The sequence below is a fragment of the Dasypus novemcinctus genome, chromosome 14 (assembly GCF_030445035.2).
Source record: "Dasypus novemcinctus isolate mDasNov1 chromosome 14, mDasNov1.1.hap2, whole genome shotgun sequence".
In the NCBI taxonomy this organism is placed as follows: Eukaryota; Metazoa; Chordata; class Mammalia; order Cingulata; family Dasypodidae; genus Dasypus; species Dasypus novemcinctus.
The window spans coordinates 42,844,172-42,868,036 of NC_080686.1; the positions used below are offsets into that span (position 1 = coordinate 42,844,172).

A 23,865-nucleotide genomic window follows, 5' to 3' on the forward strand; every position below is an offset into this window, starting at 1 on the left:
TTACATCTTTAAACTGAGGATGCAAATTGTATAATCAGTCAGCCAAGCTGCAATTATGTCCCAGTTGTTTATTACCTGCATGCAGGCTTTGAAATTTGCAAAAGACAGTGTCGGTGGCTTAAAAAATCCCAGAACTGATTACAGATCTCTCTTTTAAGAAAGGCTGCTTCACAGACTTTTTATGTGAGATAAATAAATAGAGTAGACATTGATTATTGTTGGAAAGCAATTCAGATAAGGCAGGCTGCATGTGAAGAAGTCTTGAGGAAGCTTTAACTTATTTTACTTATAAAATATATAGGGGAGCATCATGGTCAACATGCATATGTAAATAATCTAAAAGAATTTCAATAAATATAAAATTTTAAGAATTAAGTGATGATAAAGCATTGTTTTTTTACTTCAATTGGCAGCAGTTTTTTTTCCTTATTGGAACAAAAAATAATGGTACATCTTACAATCTAAGGTGTCTGTGATTTGATAAAATATAATACTTCAGACTTCAGAAAACTTGTAAGTCATTTGAGGAGGATGAAGTTCTTACATTTTTTTTTTTTTTTTGGGGTTAAGGAAAAGCACATATGAGTGAGTGTGGTGAGGAAGAGGGAGATGGGCACAGGGCGAAGGAGAACAGAAAAAGGAATTCCATCATGAACAGATTGTGAGTTCTACACTATGAAGTAATAATGTCAGGATTCTCATCTTCTAATCTCAGTACTCCCCATGCCTGGAACTGAGCAAATGTTAATCAATGTTTTCTTCCAATTGATTTATTCAAGATTTAATCAATAAGATGTCCTTACCCTTCCATGCAAAACCACCCATTTCACCACTGTCTTACAGTTTGCCCGGGCTGCTATGACAAATACCACAAATTGGTTGGCTTCAAAGGCAAGAATTTATCAGCTCACAGATTTGGAGGAGGGAAAGCCTAGAATGAAGGTCTTGACAAGCCATGCTTTCTCCCGGAGTCTAGAGCATTCTGGTGTTGGTTTGCAGCAATCCTTGGGATTCCAGGGCTTGCATCGCTACCTCTGTCACATGGTGATCTTGCCTCATCTTTGGCTTCTTCTAACTTCTACTGACTGACTGTGTCCAAGTTTCCTTTGCTTATAAGGACTTCAGCCATGTTGGATTCCATTTGGCCTCGTCTACGTGAGATCTTATAAGATCCTATTCACAAATGAATCTACACCGTAATAATAACATCTTCAAAGATCCTATTTACAAAAGGACTCATAATCAAAGGAATGTGGATTGAGACTTGACCATGTCTTTTCTGGGGTACATGATTCAATCCCTAACAGCCACATACTCCCACAGATTTCAACCATGGACAGAAGCAATGCCTGCTTTATACTAATTTAGAACCTACAATTAAGCCATGACTAAGTGTTTGGTGAATACCGTTCTGGCTCCGCAGTGCAGGTGCTGTGAGTCCAGTGCCAAAGACACCCAAAAGGGGGGCACTGTTGACCTTCTTTCCAATTATGACCAATTGCTTCCCTTGCAAACTTTCAATGATTATCAATTAAAGAATTTTTAGCTACTTTCATACTATTTTAGATCTGAAAAGATTTTTGGATCATTTAATTCAAACTCTTTGTTGTATAAAGATGAGAAATTTACCAGCTGGGCGACCTCTGACCAAATGTTTATCCTCTAAGAGCCCCAATCACCCTAACAAAAAGGTAGTATGCCAGCAATCTGGGTTTTTATAAGAAGTTTTGAACGGATAATAAACATAAAGGGCACATATTAGATGTTCAATAAGGATCTGTTTCCCCCCACTTTCCTGTGCCCTACAATTTAGCCCAGCTCTTTTCTCTTTCTCTTCCATAAAACTTGGTGCACAGGTATCATTTCCTTACCTCACCTCCCATCACTCTTCAATCCTTTACAATCTAGCAACTGCCCCTCCCATTTGCCTTCACCTGAGGAAGGTATTTTTTGGTCATTATCTGATTTGACATCTCTGGGACAGCTGACACTGCCACCTCAAGCTGAAATCTGCTCCCTGATCCCTTGGGGCACACACTTCCCGATTTCTCCGCATTTTAACCTACCTTTCAGAGAGTCTCTCCATCGCACTCTCCCAGACTTCTCTGTCTCTCCTTTCCTCCAATTCCACCACTCCTACCTTTGTTCAGCTCCTCTTCATTTCTCACTTAAGACTCCTGTCCCCAAAGCTCCCTGACAGTCTGTATTTTCTCCAAACCATTTTCCATCCTGCCACCAGAACAGGTTTTCTAAATATGCATCTGATTATGTCACTCCCTTGCCTTAACCCCTTCAAGGGCTCCCCAACTCCTAGTAAAGCTCATTGCTCTTTTCAATCTGGAACCCACCTATTACTACTACCTGCTACTCCCCTTACCCACCCAGTGCTCCTACAACATCTTCCAACCAGCAATTCCTCCACAGAAACATGCTCACACACTCTCTCTCTTTTTTTTTATGTCTTTGCATGTGTTTTTTCCTCTGCCTGAAACCCCCTCCTTATTTCTCAAGTCCCACTCATTTCAATAATTCAGTTTTGTTTTGTTTTCAAAGATTTATTTATTTATTTATTTCTCTACCCGCCCCCCGGTTGTCTGTTCTCTGTGTCTATTTGCTGCATCTTCTTCTTTGTCCGCTTCTGTTGTTGTCAGCAGCACAGGGATCTGTGTCTCTTTTTGTTGCATCATCTTGTTGTGTCAGCTCTCTGTGTGGGCAGCACCATTCTTGGGCAGGCTGCACTTTCTTTCACACTGGGCAGCTCTCCTTATGGGGCGCACTCCTTGCGCATGGGGCTCCCCTACGCAGGGGACACCCCTGCATGGTAGGGCACTCCTTGCGCATGGGCCAGCTCCACACGGGTCAAGGAGGCCCGGGGTTTGAACTGCCGACCTCCCATGTGGTAGACGGACGCCCTAACCACTGGGCCAAGTCCGCGTCCCAATAATTCGGTTTTAAGTGTCTAAGAGGCTTTCTCCAAACCATGACACAGACTGTGGATATGACAACCTGTGTGTAGTGCCTGATGTATTGGAACAGAGCTCACTGGGCTAGCCAACACTTGGCCTTAGCATCTTAGCACTGCGTTCCCATCCTGTATCACAGGCCCAAGCAGAGTCTGATGAAGAGATGCTCAGCAACACTGGCTGATAAATGAATCGTGGGAAGGTACACAGCTATGCTGTGTAAGAGTGAGAGTTCAGTCTCCCTTGCTGTTGACCTTGTATCTTGAGCATTCTATTTTAGACATTGCTTTCCTACCTCACTGCTTTTACCTACAAAAATTTTTCTATTTAAAGTAGACCTAAAAACGCCATCTTTCTAAGAAATGCAACTTGCCTCATACATAAGCTATACAAAGTTTGTTCCTATTTGGAGCACGTTGCCTACCTTGACATTACAGAAAAAGTGTGCAGTCAAAGACACGATGGTTGTATGGGCAGGACATCACAAAAGGAAGAACAGGCTGTCAGCTGCCCCCAGGGAAATTCAGCTAGGAGGGAAGTACATGCCCCCCCACACACACACACACACAAGTCTAAAGTATCTGCTATTTAGCCTGAATGTTAGTACTATCTACCCAAGAATGAATGTATATAATCCTGTCCTAGAAAATTCTCTGGGAAATGAAACTGTGAATACCTCTCTCATATACTCTTTAAGGGGCAACAATGGCTCTAAGACCAGAGAAGCAATTAAAAACTACAGTCTCTAAGACTGTGCCATTTAAGCACAAACAAGAGGAAATATCCTCCCCACCCCCACCACCTTTTTAAACCTATAGTTAAGGAAGAGATACAAATGTAGTTCAAAATATCTTTAATGACAATATCCAAATACATCACAAGATAAAGATTTTTTCCCTTATAAATCTATGCTTGTGACTCCCACTCTCTGTGCTTCCTTCTTTGTTTCCGGATATAGAAAAATCCCAGAAGAGGTGACAGGACTATTTGGAGGCCCCCACTCTTTAGAAGGCCCTAAAGACAAAGAAGCCACTTAAGGTAGGGCTTCTCCACCGCAGCCTGACCAACACTTGGGCGGGGTGATTCTCTGTGGGGGCTGAACTGTGCAGCATCAGGCCTCCATCTGCTGGATGCCAGCAGCAGCCTCAGCCCCCCCTCCCACTGGCTTAAGGCAAGGGAGTACCTGAAAGGACACACGCAGCTTTTGACAGTGATTATCTTCAAAGGACACGGATTCAATCACAAGAGTCATAAAAACTTTAGATTTCTCAAGGCTGTAAGGTTCCGTATTGGTCCCTGGTGAGAAAAGCAAGTTCGTGCAATCGAGGCAGCTGGGAGATCAAAGAAGCTGAGGAAACTCGAGCCACTACATTTATTTGTGGGGAAGACCCAGGAACCCCAAGATTAACTCCCAGGGTTACTGAAGAGGAAAGGAAATAGACTGAGGGGCTTAAGGGGGTCTACCCCTTAAAAGGAAAAGAGAGTTTGGGAGCCAGATCCGGCAGAGAAAGTTCCTGGGACTCAGCTACAAAAGTAAGGCTTCTGAAAGGGGTCAGTTTTCTTATCTAAGTGAAAAGATGACCTCCCAAACTTCATTTCACAGGAGTGGGAGAGGAGGAAAGGTCACAAAAACACAACACATTCATATTTTCAAATGCCTTAGTTGCTCCCACTACATATTCTAAAACTGATTCTTAAATCTCTTTCATCTTTAAAAACAGGGAGAGAAAAAATCTTCAATTATTTCAGCACCAGTCCCCACCTCATCAAGCATAACTCTGGTGGTAACTGGGGCACTCCACAAAGAGCCAAAAGGTCAGCCATGGAGAAATTTGGGGATCTCCAGAGAGGAAGTAATTTCTATCCTTAAATTTCCTCTCTAGGAATCAAGAGGTTTTACACTTATTAAATTCTGCTCTTTTATTTTATAAACCACAGATATGTTTGCTACTGAAGACCTCTAAATGCCAATAGAATCAGGTGAAAACAATCATGAAAAACTTGAAGTGGAAATAACAGAGTAAAAACCCAAAAAGGGTAAAACAGAATGGAAATAAGAACTATGAACTGAGGAATTTCAGTTTCAGTTTTCAGTCTCTGGTAAGTTTCACATAGCATTAAATTAAAATGTCAGCTGTTTAAATTGTTCATTTTTCTTGAAATCACTAGAAATAACCAATGCTACAAACCAGATTTGGACTGTCCTATAAATTAGAAAATTCTTAAGAGGAAGAATGTTCCCATGTAAATAACATTTGGGATTCTATCCTTATAGATGTCATAAAATGGGGGAGAAAACGCAAGCAAGATCATCGCGTGGCAATTACACATTGGAATGGAAGGTTCAGGTTCAGCCAGCACTTAAAAAATCAATGAGTTACTTCCACATTAAATAACCCTTGACCAAAAGAGAGGTCAGGTACTGAATGATTAACATTTTCTATAATATCCATTACCAGAGAGGTTGAGAGGTTGTGGTTTAAAATAAACAGAAAACACCGGATTAAGAACTGGGAGATAAGTGCTAGTTCCAGTTTAGGACAGCTGAGCTCTGTGCTTTGGGGGTATCACAACAGCTCTCTTGTCCCCAATTTTCGTATCTGTAAAACACACCGAGTGTGAATGAGCCCTTTCCAATTGCATTCACTCATCCATACATTCAATCGTTAAAAAAATATCTGTTAAGTAATAGATGGCCTGCATTATTCCAGGTGCTGAGAAAAAGAGCAATGAGCAAAAACAAAAAAAGCAACAAAATAACACCTAATTTCCAGATTCTGAAACTTACTATAAATTAGTGTTTTTTCAAACTCAGTGTTGTGAAGTCAATTTTGCAGCATCAGATGAGCATTTTTTTTTAAAGAAAAAAGGAAATAAAATTCCAGAGTACATCATATATAGTAACAATAAGGTCTATTTCATAAATTTTCTTTTAGTAACACCTAGATATTTGTATGTTATGAGGGTTCTGGGTCAAAATGTATGAGGTGCTTCTGAAGGCAGGTATGAGCAAAGAGTTTAGAAGTCTCTTTCCGTTCCAGCAACTAGACTTCATCCTCTTCCTCACTCAGATTGCTTCTTAGGAACAGCCTGTCTAGAGTGTAAATTTCATTACTTTTTCATTTGCTCCACGATGGCATCTGGGATAAATATCAAATAACAGGTTTTTTAAGATCGGTTTTCCCAACCTTTCTGAGTAGGACTCCTTTTAACATCAGTCCTTTGGGGGCATTTCCTGTCCGTAGATTAATACATAGTGGTCTTTGTCACAAGAACTTTTAAACGTTTTTTTAAGATTTTATTTTATTTTTTTCTTTATTTCTCTCACCTTCCCCCCCCCCGCCCCCACCCAGTTGTCTACTCTCTGTGTCCATTCACTGTGTGTCCTGTGTCCACTTGCATTTTTGTCAGCAGCATTGGGAATCTGTGTTTCTTTTTGTTGCATCATCTTGCCGTGTCAGCTCTCCATGTGTGTGGTGCCACTCCTGAGCAGGCTACACTTTTTTCGCCTGGGGCGGCTCTCCTTACAGAGCGCACTCCTTACATGTGGGGCTCCCCTATGCGGGGACACCCCTGCGTGGCACCACACTCCTTGCAGGCATCAGCACTACATGTGGGCCAGCTCACCACATGGGTCAGGAGGCCCTGGATTTGAACCCTGGACCTTCCGTGTGGTAGGCAGATGCTCTATCAGTTGAGCCAAATCCACTTCCCTAAGTGTATTTTTAATGCATCTCCATCTGGAAGCCTCTCTATATAAATACAATGAGTACATATACACGGAAGAGATGCTATAAATTCCATCTACATATTATTCACTCCATGTATGCTCCAAGCTTGATGTTCCAATAGATTTGAAGTTTCTTATGCCCTGAGGCATGTGCAGACCCTGTTCCCATAACCCCAGGACACAGAGACTGGTAGTCACTCTTCTAGATCCCTGCTTTTATTTGAGTATTTCTGAATCCAGTGTTCTTACTAAATGACTGCTTATGGTGGTTTGTTTGTTTTAATGCTCTCTCCAGCCTCCTTTTCAGTTAACGCAAACTACTAACTCTGTGCACTAGTGGACACTTGAGTTTGCTTTTAGTTGTCGTTCATTTGTTTTTTAATTCCATGATCCTAGGCTCCTATAGACTACTTCCAGGAATTCAGAAGGTAGTTCTTAAAAATGTGCCTAGAGACATACCCAACCCTACAATTGCCTTTGTTTTAACTGAAAACACCTGCAGGCAGCAATGACTATACCTGGGAGAGATGAAAGGAGTGAGACAGAGAGCAAGGAGAGTGGAAGAGAGGGAAGAGTACAAGCAGCTTAAATCCTTCTGGGCCTCTCCACCAGCTCACCAACCAGAAGGTCCACCTGAAGTCTTGGGATATTGCCCATCTTCAGGAAAGATTCCATGGCCCCTTGCCACTTTATGCTTTACTCTCTTATCCAGCTTTAACTTCCCTACTGTTTGTTTTGCTCTTGAAGCATTTCTTATACACAGAAGTTAGAACGTATGCTATTACTGTGGGAAGATGGCAACAGACTGACAGAGCTGAATGCTCTCACATAAACAACAGGGAAAGATCCAAAAGCTGTCCAGGGGACCTGCTTTGGGGTGATCAGCAGATGAGGACAGTGCTACACAACTCCCAGGAGGGCAAGGGACAGAGAGATGAAGAAGCCAGAAAGACAAACCAGAGTTACCAAGCCCCAGTGGCAGCCAGGAAGGGTTCTCCTTTCCCACCCCCAAGATATTAAGCTGGGGTAAACCCCCGTCTCACTGTAGTTGACTGAGAGGGGAACAGGCATCTTCCTCCCTGTCAGCTGTTTCAAAGGAAAAGGGAGGGGAGGTCGGGGTCCTTTTCTTTGGTGAATTCAGCCAGCAGAGCGTGCTCTGAATCTGATTTGGAGATTCAATACAGGAACACAACAAAGCCCAGACTGAAACACCTCCATGCTGTACTGACTAGCGCCATCTGTCAGCTGGCCTGGAAACTGCATGGATGAAAACTGCTGATGCTCCTCAGTATCCAATCCCTGGGAGAAAATCTGCCCTCCATAGTGAATCCCTGGGCCAATTTTGAAAACTTAAGCTGGGCAATTTTAAAGAAAGAATAAGTTGAAGCAAATATCAAATAAGAGCTGGGGAGGGGGGGGCGGCAGGCAATAAGCCAGAGAGAGAAATTAGCCATTAGAATAAATACACCAACATATTCAGATGCCTCGACATCAGCAGAAAATTACAAACCATACTAGGAAACAGGAAGAGATGGCCCAGACAGAAGAACAAACCAAATATGCTAAAGAGATACAGAATTTAACACAATTAATAAGTGACAATCACACAGCTCTCCTAAATCACTTCAAAGAATTTAAAGAAAATATAACTAAAGAAATAAAGGCTATTAAGAAGACACTGGGAGAGCATAAAGAAGAAAGCCTGCAAAGAAAAAGTAACAGGCCTTATGGGAGTGAAAGATATAAAGGGTGAGATTAAAAATACGTAAGAGGCACATAAGAGCAGATTTGAATTGCTTGAAGACAAAATTAGTGATTTCAAGGACAGCATATCTGAACTAGAAAAGATAGGAGAATAAAAAGAGAAGACAATGGGAAAAAATGGAATGGAGGCTCAGGTAATTGAATGACCATGCAAAACGCACCAACATTTGTATTACTGGTGTCCCAGACGGAGAAGAGAATGGAAAAGGGGCAGAAAGAATATTTGAAGAAATAATAAGAACTTCCCAACCCTAATGAAGAACATAAATACCAATATCCAAGAAGGAAAACAAAATAAATTTGAAAAGACCTACCAGAGACACCTAATATTCAGAATGACAGATATCAAAGATAGAGGATTCTGAAAGCAGCAAGAGAAAAGCAAAGTATCACATACAAGGGAAACTCGATAAGATTAAATGCTGACCTCTCATCCGAAACCAGAGAGGAGAGAAGAAAATGGTACGACGTACTTAAGGTACTGAAAGAGAAAAACTGCCAGCCAAGAATCCTGTATCCAGCAAAGAGGTCCTTCAGATATGAGGGTGAGTTTGAAGTCTTCATAGACAAACAAAAACAGAGTATGTTACCAAAAGACCAGCTTTGCAAGAGATACTAAAGGGGAGTGCTGCAGCCTGAAAGGAAAAAACAAACGTGAGAGATTTGAAAAGAGTTTATATTAAAGCCCAATAAAGGAAAATGTATAGCATGAATTATTTGAATCTGTCTTTTTTGATTATCATATAAAGTTTTAGTCACCAGGACATTTATTCTGGAGAAACAGGGCAAAATTCCTATTTGTAAGAGAAGTCTTTCAGAAGAAGCATTTAAATCTAAATTGTAGATTATTGTATAGTACTGGGACTATACTTTGATAAGTTATGGTTTATACTTAAGATTAGAATTCTGAGCATGTTTTTGATGTATAAATTTAATTTAATCCAAATATATGGATGGATACATTTTAAAGACACAACTTGAAAAGCAAATTCTTGAATAGAAAATAACTTGGTCAGTGTTATTAAAATGTTGACTCACTGACTTTTGTTTTATGATAGAGAAAGTGATTGCTTCTTCTCCTAGAAATATACTGCTGTTACTATTCATTGTTTCCTTGCTTCTGTAGAGTAAGTTTGTCACAAGGCTTAATTTTTTTAAATATTCATTTTGATTCAAAGTTGCGATTTTGTTACATGTGGAATCTTTGAAACTTCAGCCAAAAATGCATACAAATGTGAACATTCTGAAGTTTCTCTTAAATCTGATTTGTGCTTAAGTTTTGGCTTTAAAGTTATAATAATCGTAGTTAGCTGCCTCCTTCAGTATTTGTTAGCTATGTGAAGTACTGATAAATGTCACTATGATGGTTTCATTTTTTAGATTATCACTGTATGTAGGTTAGTTCTTACCACAAGTGAGTCATTTTTCAAATGTACATGTTTTAATGAGCAGCTTTTACAGATAAATCATAATAAAGTGTACTGCTACATTAAAAAAAAGTAGGGGATGATGTGGGGGGGGTACAAGGGAATCCCTCATAATTTCAATGTAACTTTTCTGTAATTTAAAACTCTTTAAAAGTAAAATCTATTTTTAAAAAAGAACGTATGCTATCATCCTTTTAAGATAGGTACCTGAGAAGATTCTTGCCCACTCTATTACAGAGGCTCAAAACGGACCATGAAGACAGGGGAAGATCAGGCGGAAAGTTTCCCAGCAATCGGACTCCCCAGCAGCCATCTAGCTGCTGCCTACTAGTCCTGACTTGTAGAGATCAGTTCTAGCACCTTCTGTTTTCAACATTTTTCCCTTCCTGAAAATCCAAACTACCCCCAAAGGTGGCTACCAATTACAACCAAATGATAGTTGCTTTAGCCTGCTTCCTGTTGTCATCAAATACACAAACCTAAATTATTTACAGTTAGGTTTTCTGCTACATCCTTTACGATTTTTCTAATTTACCTATTTTTATGCTTAAAAAGAGCAAAATTTGACCAATTCTTTTTTTTTTTTTTTTAAGGAGTTTCCAAGGATTGAACCTGGGACATAGAATGTGAGAGGCAGACCCTCAACCACTGAACTACACCTACTCTGCTGTTCTTAATTTTTTTTTTTTTTAAACATTACTTCTAAGAAAACCTGGCTGCTTCTCTGGCAAGTTACGGAGGTCCCTGGAACGTCTCCCAGCTTTAGCTGTCCAATGGCTCGGCTGCTCCCAGCTTTCATCTGCCTTGGTCTGGTCAGCTCACGTCCTCACCACCCGCAGCCCAGGCCTCAGAACAATCTCCTAGCGGCACCTATGAAGGAATACTGTTTCCAAAGCTACCGTCATTTTGAATTTTTCTATTAAAAAAAAAAATCCCTTGCCTGATATTTATGTTTGCCATCTTCAGTATTCCAGAACAAAATCCAGGATTATCCATTAGCAGTACCTTAAATTTAGGCAGTACTGCAGATGCCTAAGCCTCATTTTATCAAAGACAAACTCAAGGGTGGCTTCAAGAATTAGACAGGTGACTGGAAACAAAGCCCTTTCGATTTCTCCTTATTTGTTATCCATCAACCCATTCAACATGATCTGAAGAACCCTAATGCCTAAATAAATAAGACTGACTTTAATCATCCTACATATATTATAGTTGATGAGTCATCTATCTCTTCACTTTGAATCTCCTAACAGTTTTGTGAACTAATTTCAACACAGTAACACTCTGCACATTTTTACACTAATAATTTTAAAGTACGGCAAACCCCAAGTTATGCCTAGATTTCATTACAGTAAACAATTTTCCATAATTAGTAGTTACCATGTTTCTGAAGAGTAGGCGATCCAGGTGGAGATGAATTTCCACTGGGAGATAAGTAGAGATAGTTTTTGTTCACTCCTTTGTCAAAATCAAATGGTGACTTGTAGTCCTCATATGAATCCATTTCTCTATAATCCCTTCAAGGCAAATGCATCGTTCTGGAACCACCTGCTATTATTCTTCAGCTGAATCCCCTCTGGCCATTATTCTCTTAGTTCACCGCTGGCACAAACTTATTGGGGAAATCCACCCCAGGGCTGAGAGAGCCTGCCTTCCCAGCCCAGGTGCTACAGTTCCTTCCAGCAGCCTTCACGCCCTCAAGACAAGCAGACAGGGCAGACTTGTTTAATAAATGACTTGCCCCCAACAGTCCATTCACCATCTGCAGTTAATTTCAGTCAACAATGACCAACCTGGGCAGCGGAGGGCTCGGCGCTTTCTTCAGTAAACAAGGGAGGGTCAGGTTCTGCAGTATCACCCGAAGGTACAAACAGTCCTAGCAAACCTCAGACCCTAGCAGAGTTACAACAAGAAACTACAATTTATTGTCTTTTAACCAGTCAGCTGACCACAACTATATCAGGGCAGGCTTAATCTTCTAGGACAAGGAAGGATTACAAGTCAGTAAGTAATCTCCCACAAAAAGCCATCTGGGTGATACTTTGTTTTTCCACTCTGGATTACAGTAGAATTCTGAAAGCCAGACTTCCTGGTTTAATAAACAGCTTTCTAAGCATAACTTGGCACAGAAATAAAGCACTATTTCCATTATTACTCTACCTAAAGTAGAGTCTATACCAAAAACATCCATTTGTTTTCTCTTTTCTGTTCTCTTTCCTTCCCTTTTCTGGAAAGATGGTGTAATTCCTTATATTGAGAAGAGAAGAATCAACTTTGAAAGTAAAGCCACCAGGTATTCCCACACCTTTGTGTAACTAGAGCCATGGCAGGTGCTGCAATAAACTGTGTGCAAACACACTGGGAAAACCGGTTTCCCTTTGGGCAGACAGCATGGCCTGCAGTGACTGGGCCACAGTTAGCTTGGGAAACATTTTAAAGCCATTTAATTAACAACTTTTCTAAGCTAAATACAGCCTTTGCTCACAGGATGGTCCTTTGCTCCAGGATGGTACTTTGCTCCAGGATGGTCCTTTGCTCCCAGTTGCTATGGGTTTCCCCCATGTGGCTCATCCAGTATTTTTTTTTAAATTTATTTCTCTCCCCTTCCCCCCTCACCCCAGTTGTCTGTTTTCTGTGTCTGTTTGCTGCATCTTCTTTGTCTGCTTCTGTTGTCAGCAGCACGGGAATCTGTGTTTCTTTTTGTTGTCTCATCTTGTTTTGTCAGCTCTCCGTGTGTGTGGCGCCATTCCTGGGCAGGCTGCACTTTCTTTCGCCCTGGGCGGCTCTCCTTATGGGGTGCACTCCTTGCGCGTGAGGCTCCCTGACGCGGGGGACACCCCTGCGTGACAGGGCACTTCTCGCGCACATCAGCCCTGCGCGTGGGCCAGCTCCACACGGGTCAAGGAGGCCCTGGGGTTTGAACCGCAGACCTCCCATGTGGTAGACGGATGCCCTAACCACTGGGCCATGTCCACCGCCCCTCATCCAGTGTTAAGGAGGTAAAATAAAGGCAGGCCTCCTTGGGTGAGCAATGGTCTTTCCTACATAACAAAAGAGGGCAGTAGTCTGCCTTTCCAAATTTACCTGATAAAAAGGGAACTCAATATACTCTCCCCAGATTACAAGTAAATATGCAACCTGGTAAGTTCTAAGCATTAAAAAATATCTGTGTGAGTGGAGCAGGTGTAGCTCAGTGTATGAGCACCTGCTTCATATGTGCTGGGTCCAATACCCAGTACCTCCTAAAAAAAAACCTGTGTCTAGCATATGAAATATACATGCATCAAGATATTTTACATTCATCTCAACTTAAGATCCATATTCTATATTTTCCTCCTAGTCTTATGCTGTACACTATTTTGGCAAGGCTACTTTGTTTTTAAAAATTTTTGTTTTTTAAAATTTTATTTTTAACCACAAAAAAAAACCCAACCTGTATTTTTCTCCTAAAAGATAGCAAAATTTGGACAACTGGAAATGTTGTTCCTTCTGTAACAATAGAATAAATGGCTTCTATTTAAATTGCTATTTGAAGGAGTGAATTCGCTGGTGTCTTGAAATTCATGCTATCTCTTACTGTGATAGGGCAGGACTTGCAGTTACGTCCCTGGACTAGAGTGTGGTTACTGGGCTCCCTAGACCTCTCCAGAGTCTCTGCATTCTGTCACAAAATAACTGGTAGAAGTTTCCCCAGGAATTCTTCCTCCCATAGCCATACTGTTTGTGTGAAGGTAATTCACACAGACATACATACAATGCAAGCCACAGCCACCTCCAAAACCTCTGACCAGTCCTCACAAACTCCGCACCTCTGTGCTTCAGTGTTGTCAACCATGCTGCACCCTCTGCCTGAAATGCCACCTGTTCTCCTGCTTGCCAAATTCATTCTTCCTCCTCAGAAGCCTTCCCAGGGTTTGCCAGCCTCTTCTCCTGGCTCTGGCTCCCAGCAGGAGCAGCAGGCTCACTGGGTGGTGCCCGTGGACCAGCCCACCTGTGCCTCTATGTTCTCCCCTCCACGGTAGGCTCTGCCTTCTCTATTGTGGTATATACCCAGAAATGGAATGAAAAATACACCTAAGGCATCAAACGTCTTATGACTGCAAGTATTTTCTAAGATTTTCACTCTACCTTCTTAGGTGTTCTTAGTAATGTTGTGTACTACACTGCTTCTTTCAAGCAGATGCAGTTCTCAGTTTCCCTGGTCAGATCCCCATCAGGCATCCCAGCATGTGGGAAGAGTGAGAACAGAGCACCAGAGATAGGAAAATCATGAAATGCACTAACCAGATGGCAAATGCTCAGCTGGCTCAAGAGTCACACACAGAGAAGGTAGTTAGGAAAGTAAAAATGGTAATACAGCTTGGGGACAGACCACTAAGGACCTTGAATGACAAATGTTTATAACTAATCCTAACTATGCAAAATGTGCGCATGCACACACACACACAGAAACAAAAAAAAAAAAAAAAACCACAGAAAAGCCAACACTGAATGTTCTTGAGCCAGGTAGAGGTAAGATAAAAAGTAAATCTAATAAAGATAATTGTGGAAATGTTGTATAGGATGGGAAAGAGACTCACAGAGGCTGCTCCATCACGCAAGATGGAGGGAAGCCTTTGTATCAGAGGGAGCTCTTTTCCTTCACATGTGTCTTAATATTTCCTGCTCTGGACTACTTATCTCATGGAAGGGAGAATCAGGTAAGATTTGGTCCTATCCTGCTGGGCATTTCCACATGGCTCGTCCAAAGGTACTTCAAAATCACCACATACAAGACTGAATTCACTCGCTTTATTCTAAAACTATGATACTCCTCTCTACAGTCCCCGTACCTGAGCCACCCAGGCCTGCCATCAGAGGAAACATTCCCAAGTCCTCCCCCTCTCTGAGGAGGCACCAGGAGTGGGCCCTGCAATGCACCGAATGGACCTTTCATCCTCTCCCTCTTTTCTACTGTCACCACCCACACCCTACTTCAGACTCACCTGGACTGTTGTAGGTGAGACCAGGCCCAAAGACATTGTGGTTTCCTGTCTTGTCTATTTAGCATCTTCTTTCCCCTGGGGAATTCCACCTCGCCCATTCCACAGGGCTCTGAGGGGAAGAGTCTACCCTAGTCTGCCCTGTCCCCTGGCTTGAGGGGGGGCCTGGTCTCAGATGTGCTCCACGCAGACTTCCCACGCCCTTGTTCACAGGGGTGGCCTGAGGGTAGACATCTGACCACACAGCGCCAATCAGAGGCCCTCCCTGACATGCGTAAGGGACGAGAGAGGCTCTTCCGGTATCCTGGGCTGTTGGGTGTGGGGTGGAGGGGCCAGGCCGCCTTCCCTCCTCATGCCAATAGGCAAGAGGACCAGAGAGAGTCAGTCCTGAGACCAGAGGGACGGAAGAAGAAATACAAACAGGTAAGAGATGGACCAGTAGCAGCAGCTGAACTCCTAGATCAGCTACCCCCGAGCTTCCCACTTATTAAACGAGGAAGTTTCTGTTCTGTTTCACTTAGGGTTGGAGGTGGATTTAATCCTTTCAACAGAAAGAGTCCTGGACCACTATCTTCCAACCATATTTCCCATGTTTTCCACAACATGATACAACCAAAATTGATTTCCTTTCTTGAACGCATCATAAACTTTGTCTAAAAAATTTTCTCAAACTAGAGCTGCCTTACCCTATATTTTTACTTGTCAAATTCCTACCCATTTATCAAGTTTTATTTAATATTTCACTGTAGCAGTTTGGTTATGAATTCCAAAAATAGATACTGAATTATGTGATCTGCACTGGGGCCTGATTAAGTTATGATTAGGGCTTTGATTGGGTCACATGATTAGGGCACTGAATTCCTGCCCCTTGGTGGGTGGGGATTCACAGATAAAAGGCATGGCAAAGGACAGAGTGGTGGGTTTTTAATGTTGGAGTTTTGATGTTGGGAGTATGATGCTAAAGAATTAAACTGGGGAAACGGACTTTGGCCCAGTGGTTAGGGTGTCCGTCTACCACATGGAAGGTCCGCGGTTCAAACCCCGGGCCTCCTTGACCCGTGTGGAGCTGGCCCATGCGCAGTGCTGATGCGCGCAAGGAGTGCCGTGCTACACAGCGGTGTCCCCCGCGTAGGGGAGCCCCACGCGCAAGGAGTGCGCCCATAAGGAGAGCCGCCCAGCGCGAAGGAGGGAGCAGCCTGCCCAGGAATGGCGCCACCCACACTTCCCGTGCCGCTGACGACAACAGAAGCGGACAAAAGAAAACAAGATGCAGCAAAAAGACACAGAAAAACAGACAACCAGGGGAGGGGAGTAGAATTAAATAAATAAAAATAAATCTTTAAAAAAAAAAAGAATTAAACTGGAGCCCTGGGAAATCAGCACGCAGAGGAAAAAGAAGCCAGCCCCAGGAAAGAAGGAACCTTGGACCCAGAAAAAAGCAAGCCTCAGGACTGTAGGAACCCAGGAAGCCTGAACCCTCGCAGATGTCGGCAGCCATCTTGCTCCAAATAGACCTTGGTGAGGGAAGTAGCTTATGCTTTATGGCCTGGTATCTTTAAGTTCCTATGCCAAATAAATACGCTTTATAAAAACAAACCAATTTCTGGTATTTTGCATCAGCACCCCTTTGGCTGACTAATACAACCACATATAATTGATAAACATGCAAGGAATGTTAATTTTAGTACTATCTAAAATGGAAAAATAATACAAAAACATAAAGGTGGATTGTTTTAAATGCAAAATAGAACATGTATGTAATAGATAATTATGTAAACACAAATAGGATGATTCAGATATATTTGTTTTATATGGAAAAATATTTTGGACACATTTAATAAGCAAAGTAAGTTCCAAAACTGTTTGTATTATATGATCCCATGGTTGTGTAATAATTGTAGAGAGAAACCAACCAACCAAAAGAAAATGGGCAGAAAGAGAAATCCATGTCTTACATAAACCCAGAAAAGTGCTCAGGCACTGCACTGCCAGAAGAGGGAGCCTTTGGGCAGCTCGGAAGTCTTCTCAGTGTAACTAGTAAAGTTATTACTACAGAGTAATAACTCTTTAGATAAATCATTTTATTGCCAATGGAAATGGAAGTAAGTACAAATGATTATAAATTAAGTTTCTGTCTGCCTATTACCACATCACTCAAACATGTCAGAAAAGATTCTCCCCAAATTTGAAGGGCACTTAAGGAACAGTCTGATTTAAGAAATACATGACACTGCAAAATTTACTTGCAGGGGCCCCAAAGGACATCTCAAAGAAACAGACAATGTATCTGCCCAACGGGAGAGGCATGCCTTGGGTATTCAGACACTACAGATATGTCCCAATGACATGTGCTGAGGAGCCAACTTGAAAGGGCTCCCACTAGTCAAATGTAGGACAATTTGATCACCAGCATAATTCAAGACAGCGGCGAATAATAAACCATGGAAAAAATAGGAATCCATGAGTCCATGCGAATAACGGATACATAAGTATTTAAGGAGAAGGAAGACTCTTACTGAAGAATGCCAAGTATAGATCATTATTGTAAAGACTCAGGCAAAAATCATCAGTGAATGCTAAACTACGGAGAAATGTTGATGAAGAGCAGGATATCTGCATGTTCTTAAAGTCCTCCCCACAGATTAATTATTTGTTACTGGGGGAAATATAGCAACTATACAGCAGAGAAAATGGACACACCTGGACTGGATGATCACAATTACCCTCACCAATGAGAGGCAATGGCCAAGGCATGTCTTCAGATGCAACACCCTGAATATCCAGGCAGTATTCTGCTAGGAAAACATAATCTGACTCTAACATCAGACAAATTCCAAATGAGGAAGGTTCTATTTTTCAAATGGGAAGAGGCTGCACTCTTCAAAAATGTCAATGTCATAAAAGACAAAGGAAGGCTGTGAAGTGATCCACATTAAAGGAGACTAAAGAGACATGACAACTAAAGATCCTACCTGATCCTAGACTGGATCTGAACTTCATTTCTTTTTACAACTGAATAGTATTCCATTGCATGTATATACCACACTTGTTTATCCATTTAACTATTGATACACACATGGGTTACTCCATCTTTTGGCATTTGTGAATAATGCCACTATGAACATGAGTATCTGCAAGTATCTGCTCAATTCCCTGCTTTTAATTCTTTTGAATATTCACCTAGACATGGGATTGTTGGGTCATATAGTAATGCTACACCTATCTTTCTGAGGAACTACCAAACTATTTTCCACAGTGGTTGCACCATTCTACATTCCCACCAACAATGAACCATTGTTCGTATTTCCCACATCCTCTACACCACTTGTAATTTTCCCTTTTCTTTTTTTTTTCCACTAAGTTTGGAGTTTTTTTGTGCTTTTGTTTATTTTTTGTGCAACATACATAGTTCTAGGCCAGTAACAGTTTTAGTTATGTTTTGTTTATTTTGAGTACAGACTTATATCCTTTCAGCAAGAAGCATTTGCACATTGAATTACAGACCCATGCAGGCAAAAACATTTTCTATTTTACAAATCATAAATTGAGTTTGTTCTGAAACATTGGGGCAGTTTAAGATTATTTTTGTAAGTTCCATAGAGAAAACTAATCTGTTCCTCTGGGTGTTGACACCCTTTGATTTATTTTATTTTTTTTAGTTCATTTTTTTTCAATCTTTTATTATCTTTTTTTTTTTTTTTAAGATACATAGATCACACAAAACCCTTTTATTGATAGTAGTTATTCTAGTGGGTCTGGAATGGTATCTCATTGTGATTTTGATTTGCATTTCCCTGATGACCAATGATGTTGAACATCGTTCCATGTGCTTATTGCCCATTTGTGTATCTTCTATGGAGAAATGGCTATTGAAGTCTTTTGTCCATTTTTTTCATCAGATTATTTTTTTGTTATTGAGTTGTAGCAGTTGTTTATTGTGGATATTAAATCCTTATTAGATTTATTATGATAAAGTCCTTTGATACACACAAGCTTTTTATTTTGATAAAGTCCCATTTATGTTTTTCCTTTTTTTGTTAGTGCTTTTGGTATACTCTAAGAAACCACTGCCTAGCACAAAGTCCTGAAGATGCTTCCCTGTGTTTTATGTTTTTTCTAGGAGTTTTATAGTCTCATTTCTTATATTCAGGTCTTTGATCCACTTTACTTTTTGTAATTGGTGTGAGGAAGAGGTCCACCTTCTTTCTTTTGCACATGGATATCCAGTTTTCTCAGCATCATTTACTGAGGTGAATATTTTCTCCCCTTTGAGTTGAACTTGACCCCCTTGTCAAAAATAAACTGGCTAGAGATGTGGGGTGTTATTTCTGAGCTCTTAATTTGATTCCATTGGTCTACATGTCTATCCTTGAGCCAGTACCATTCTCTTTGATTACTGTGGCTTTCTAATAAATTTTAAGATTAGGAAGTGTGATTCCTTCAACTTCATTCATCTCTTTCAAGATAGCTTTGGCCATTCAGGGCCCCTTACCCTTCCATATAAATTTGATGACTGGCTTTTCCATTCTTACAAAGAAGGCTGTTGGAATTTTGGTTGGGGTTGTGTTGAATCTGTAAATCACTTTGGGTAGAATTAACATCTTACTGATACTTAGTCTTTCAGTCCATGACCGTGGAATATCCTTCCATTTATTTAGGTCTTCTTTGATTCCTTTTAGCAGTGTTTTGTAGTTCTTTTGTGTGTATAACTCCTATACATTCTTAAATTAATCCTAGATATTTGATTATTTTAGTTGCAATTGTAAATGTAATTTTTTCTTGATTTCCTCTTCAGTTTGTTCATTGCTAGTATATAAAAACAGTACTGGTGTTTTGGAGGTGCTGATCTTGTACCCTGCTATGTTGCTGAATTAATTTATTAGCTCTTCTTATGGAATTTTCAGGATTTTCTGTACATAGGATCATGTCAATTACAATCAAGGAAATGCTACTTCTTCCTTTCCAATGTGGATACCTTTTTTCTTTCTCTTGTCTAATTGCTCTGGCTAGAACTTCCAGCAGAATGTGAATAACAGTGGTGATAGTGTGCATCCTTGTCTTGTACCTGATAGAGGGAAAACTTCCTGTCTTCATCGAGTATGATGTCAGCTATGGGTTTTTCATATATGCCCTTTGTCATTTTAAGGAAGTTTCCTGTAATTCCTAGTTTTCTAGTTGTTTTTATCAAGAAGTGGTTCCAGATTTAGTCAAATGCCTTTTATGCATCAATTGAGATGATGAGATGTTTTGTTTTGTTTTTCCTTTGCTATATTAATGTGGTGTATTACATTGATAGATTTTATGTTGAAGCACCCTTGTATACCTGGAATAAATCCCACTTGATCATGATGTATAATTCTTTTAATATGCTGTTGGATTCATTTTGCTAGAATTGTGTTGAGGATTTTTGCATCATATACATAGGGGATTTGGTAATTTTCTTTTCTTGTGGTATCTTCATCTGGTTTTGGAATTAGGATGAGTTGGCCTCATAGGACCAGTTCGAGTTAGGGAGTGTTTCCTCCTTTTCAATTTTTTGGAAGAGTCTGAATGGGACTTGTGTGAACTCTTCTTGGAATATCTGGTAAAATTCACCAGCAATACCACCTACTCCTGGGCTTTTCTTCGTTGGGAGGTTTTGATTACTGATTTAATCTCTCTCCTTGTTATTGGTTTGCTGCAGTCTTCTATTTCCTCCTCAATGTAGTTTGTTTCTAGGAATTTTCCATTTCACCTAGATTATCTAATTTGTTGGTATACAGTTGCTCATAATATCCTTTTATAATCTTCTTTATTTCTGTGGGGTCAGTAGTAATGCCCTCCCCCCATATCTGATTTTAGCTATTTGCATCCTTTTTTTTTTTCTTTATCAGGTTAGCTAAAGGCTGTCAGTGTTATTGATATTTTCAATGAACCAATTTTTGGTTTTGTTGATTCTATTGTTTTTATAATTCTGTATTTCCTTTTCTCTGCTCTGTTCTTTGTTATTCCTCCCTTATGCTTGTTTTGGGTTTAGTTTGCTCCTCTTTTTCTAGATCCTCCAGTTAAGAGGTTAAATCTCTGATTTGAGATCTTACTTCTTTTTTAACGTATGTATTTAGAACTACACATTTCCCTTTCAGCACTTCCTTTGCTGCATACCATAAGGTTTGATTATATTGTGTTTTCATTTTAATTCATCAAGAGAATTCCTTTTTCTTGTAATTTCTTCTTTGACCCACTGTTTTCTTAAGAGTGCATTGTTTAATTTCCACATATTTGTGAATTTTACATTTCTCCCTTTGTTATAGATTTCTAGCCTCATTCCATTGTGATTGGAAAATGGATAATGAATGATTTCAATGTTTTCAAATTTCTTGAGACTTGTCTTACGACCAAAACAAGCAATTAACCCCGTGCGCCAAAGAAAAATGTGTATCCTAAGGTTGCTGAGTGAAGTGTTCTATATAGGTCTGTTAGGTCTAGTTGAAATATCATTCAAGTTTTCTCACTATTTCATTCTCTCTCCACTATGTTTCAATAAACAAACCTCTACTTAATAAAGATGGTAAGGGAGGAGGTCCTATGAACTGAGCACCAAAAAAGTACTTAAATATGTAATTCAAAAGAAAACCACAAAGGCAGATGCTCCATTATTTACATAATTTCTTATGTAATCTTCAAAACCTCTGTGAGGAAAGCACTGCAATTATAACCATTTTTCAGAAGGGAAAGAAGGCAAAGTCAATTTACATAAAAATGCATATGGACATAAAGCTAATAAGTGAAAGAGCTGGAATTTGAAACTAGGAAGTGTACCTGCAGAGCCTGTACCCTCTCTGTAGTACGAGAAAGCCTGGCTGCAGTTAAAACAAGATGACGAGTGCTTCATATACAGATCATCTGAGGGTCTTAGTACAATGCATATTTGGCCTGTGAGCCTGCACTGCTAACAAGCTCCTGGTTGGGCGGAGCTGCTGGTCCAGGGCCCACAGGAAGTGAAAATGTGAGGAGGGCCCTGATAGGCAGGTTGAGGAATGTGAACTTGATTTTTTTTTTATTAGAGTAGTTTTGGGTTTACAGGAAAATCATGCAGAAAGTTGAGTTCCCATATATCAACCTCTGTTACACACTGTTCTGAACTTGATTTTTATTACAATAAAACAATTATTTGTATAGCATTTATTGAATCCTTACAGCCTAAATGTAAGGAACTGAGAAATGAAGGAAAGTGATAAGTCTCACTGTTGACAGGTAATTCTCCTCTCACTGAGTCCAAGCAATGGGGAGCCATCTCAAGTTATTAGTCTGAGCTGTGCTTTAAAAGGACAATCCTGCCCCTATATGAAGCTGGGTTGCAGAGAAAGGAGGGAAAATCAATGAAACAGTCCAGCAGCAGCATCAAGGGCAGGCACCAGGGAAAAGCAGGAAAAGGAAAATAAAGATGTTCCAAGACACCACACGAAGGTATAATCAACAGATACTGGGGAGCAGGTACAACTCAGTGGTTGAGCACCTGCTTCCCATGTACAAGGTCCCAGGTTCAATCCCTGGTACCTCCTAGATAATAATAATAAACAGATACTGAAGACCAACTGGACAACTGGGGTGAGGGGAAACATGCAAGACGGCGATACCATTATTAAGATGGTGATACCATCAAAAGAGGCGGGGAAAGGGAGACTTTTAGGTGATAAGAAAAATTGTTTCATTTTGGCAAGTCTGGCTTATTGTACTTAGGAGATTTCCGAATGTAAATGGCCAGACAGTGACTAGAAATTAAACTTTGAAGCTCAGAAAAAGATTAGGGCCAAAAACATAAATGTGAGAAACCCCAAGACTGTCAAGGAAAATCCCAAGGAGAAAACAGGTCCTATTGGGGAAAAAAAACTGTGGATACCTTTGAGGAGGAAGCATGCCAAGAAGCCCACAAAGGGTTAGGAAACACCCTTTCATGACGCCAAGGACAATGACAATGACAATGATGAGTCTCTCTTCTAAGGAACCTCTGCTATGTGCCAGACACTGTCCAATGAGCTTTATACCAACACTATGGGGTAGGTATTTTCCCTACCCCCACTTTACAGATAAGAAAATCAAGGCACACAGAATTTAAGTTACCTGCCTGAGCACATGGCTATTAAGGAGTGAAACAAGGATTCAAACTCAGGAAATCTGGCTCTAGTGGTCCTAAGAAGCAAAAACATGGAAGAAAACACTGAGTGGCCAACATCACAGGAATAAAGAAAAGAGAGATGGTGGGCAATATCAAATGCTATGGAGATTTAAAAAGAAGACACTGGGCTTAGTTTCCTGGTACTTTTGCAATGAGGTTTTACTAAGAACAGTGGTAAAAGATAGATAAGGGGAAGTAGAAACCAACAGAGGAAAAGAAGGGTAGAAAGCAAGTGAAATGAAGTTTTTTTTAATTTCTTTTTGTTGTTGTTTTTTGCGGGGGTAGTATACATGTTGGGTGAGGCAAAGAAGGTAGTACCCAGTGGGGATCAGCAGGGGTGAAGCAGTTGCACAGGACTACATCTCATGCTCAGGGGCCACGGCCCACACTCAGAGAGAGAAAGCCTTAGCGCGTGGACCTCAAATCCTAAATTAGATAAAACTGGATTGAAGAATTTGGTTTTCTCTTAAAAATATATATATCAGCCCTCAGATTAGAAAGCTTACATTAGAAATTTAGGATATATTCCCTATGAGAATATTTTCTATCCTAAGTTTTAAAAAATATTCTATTGTGGCACAGCATGATTTTTTAAAAAAAATACTCTTTGAAGCCCTCTCTCTGAAATAATTGTATAAACTAATAGAAATAGTTAAATTATTTAGACCTGAATGTAAACATTTCAAGTGATAAATGAGTTTCTAAAAAGAAAATCCGGGAAGCAGATGTCGCTCTAGGAGATGGGCACCCACCTACCACATGGGAGGTTCTGGGTTCGGTTCCGATGCCTCCTAAAGAAAAGGAACAAAACAGCAAGCTGACACGGTGGGCTGGCACAACAGGC

General features: G+C 40.5%; 1 protein-coding gene and 1 long non-coding RNA gene across 8 annotated transcripts in view; one reads left to right on the forward strand and one right to left on the reverse strand.

Annotated features, from left to right (window-relative positions):
- Positions 1-23,865, reverse strand: part of TPD52 (tumor protein D52) — a 99,757-nt gene that overhangs the window by 30,608 nt on the left and 45,284 nt on the right. The window contains exon 1 of one of the 6 annotated variants that reach the window (XM_012519870.4): positions 11,265-11,924. The exons of 3 other annotated variants lie outside the window; for them this stretch is intronic. In XM_012519870.4, the coding sequence (XP_012375324.1) occupies positions 11,265-11,388 (124 nt within the window). In that variant the 5' untranslated portion in view covers positions 11,389-11,924. Of the gene's footprint in view, positions 1-11,264; positions 11,925-23,865 lie in introns of those variants that run through there. 2 more of the 6 variants (XM_058275670.2, XM_004479098.5) reach the window with 2 other exon arrangements.
- LOC131273268 (uncharacterized) lies at positions 4,205-11,086 on the forward strand. Of its 2 annotated transcripts, XR_009180434.1 has the most exons (4): positions 4,205-4,496; positions 4,685-4,778; positions 4,902-5,063; positions 10,478-11,086. It is a non-coding gene; the product is annotated as an uncharacterized lncRNA (long non-coding RNA). The 2 variants fall into 2 exon arrangements; XR_009180435.1 differs by lacking the exon at positions 4,685-4,778.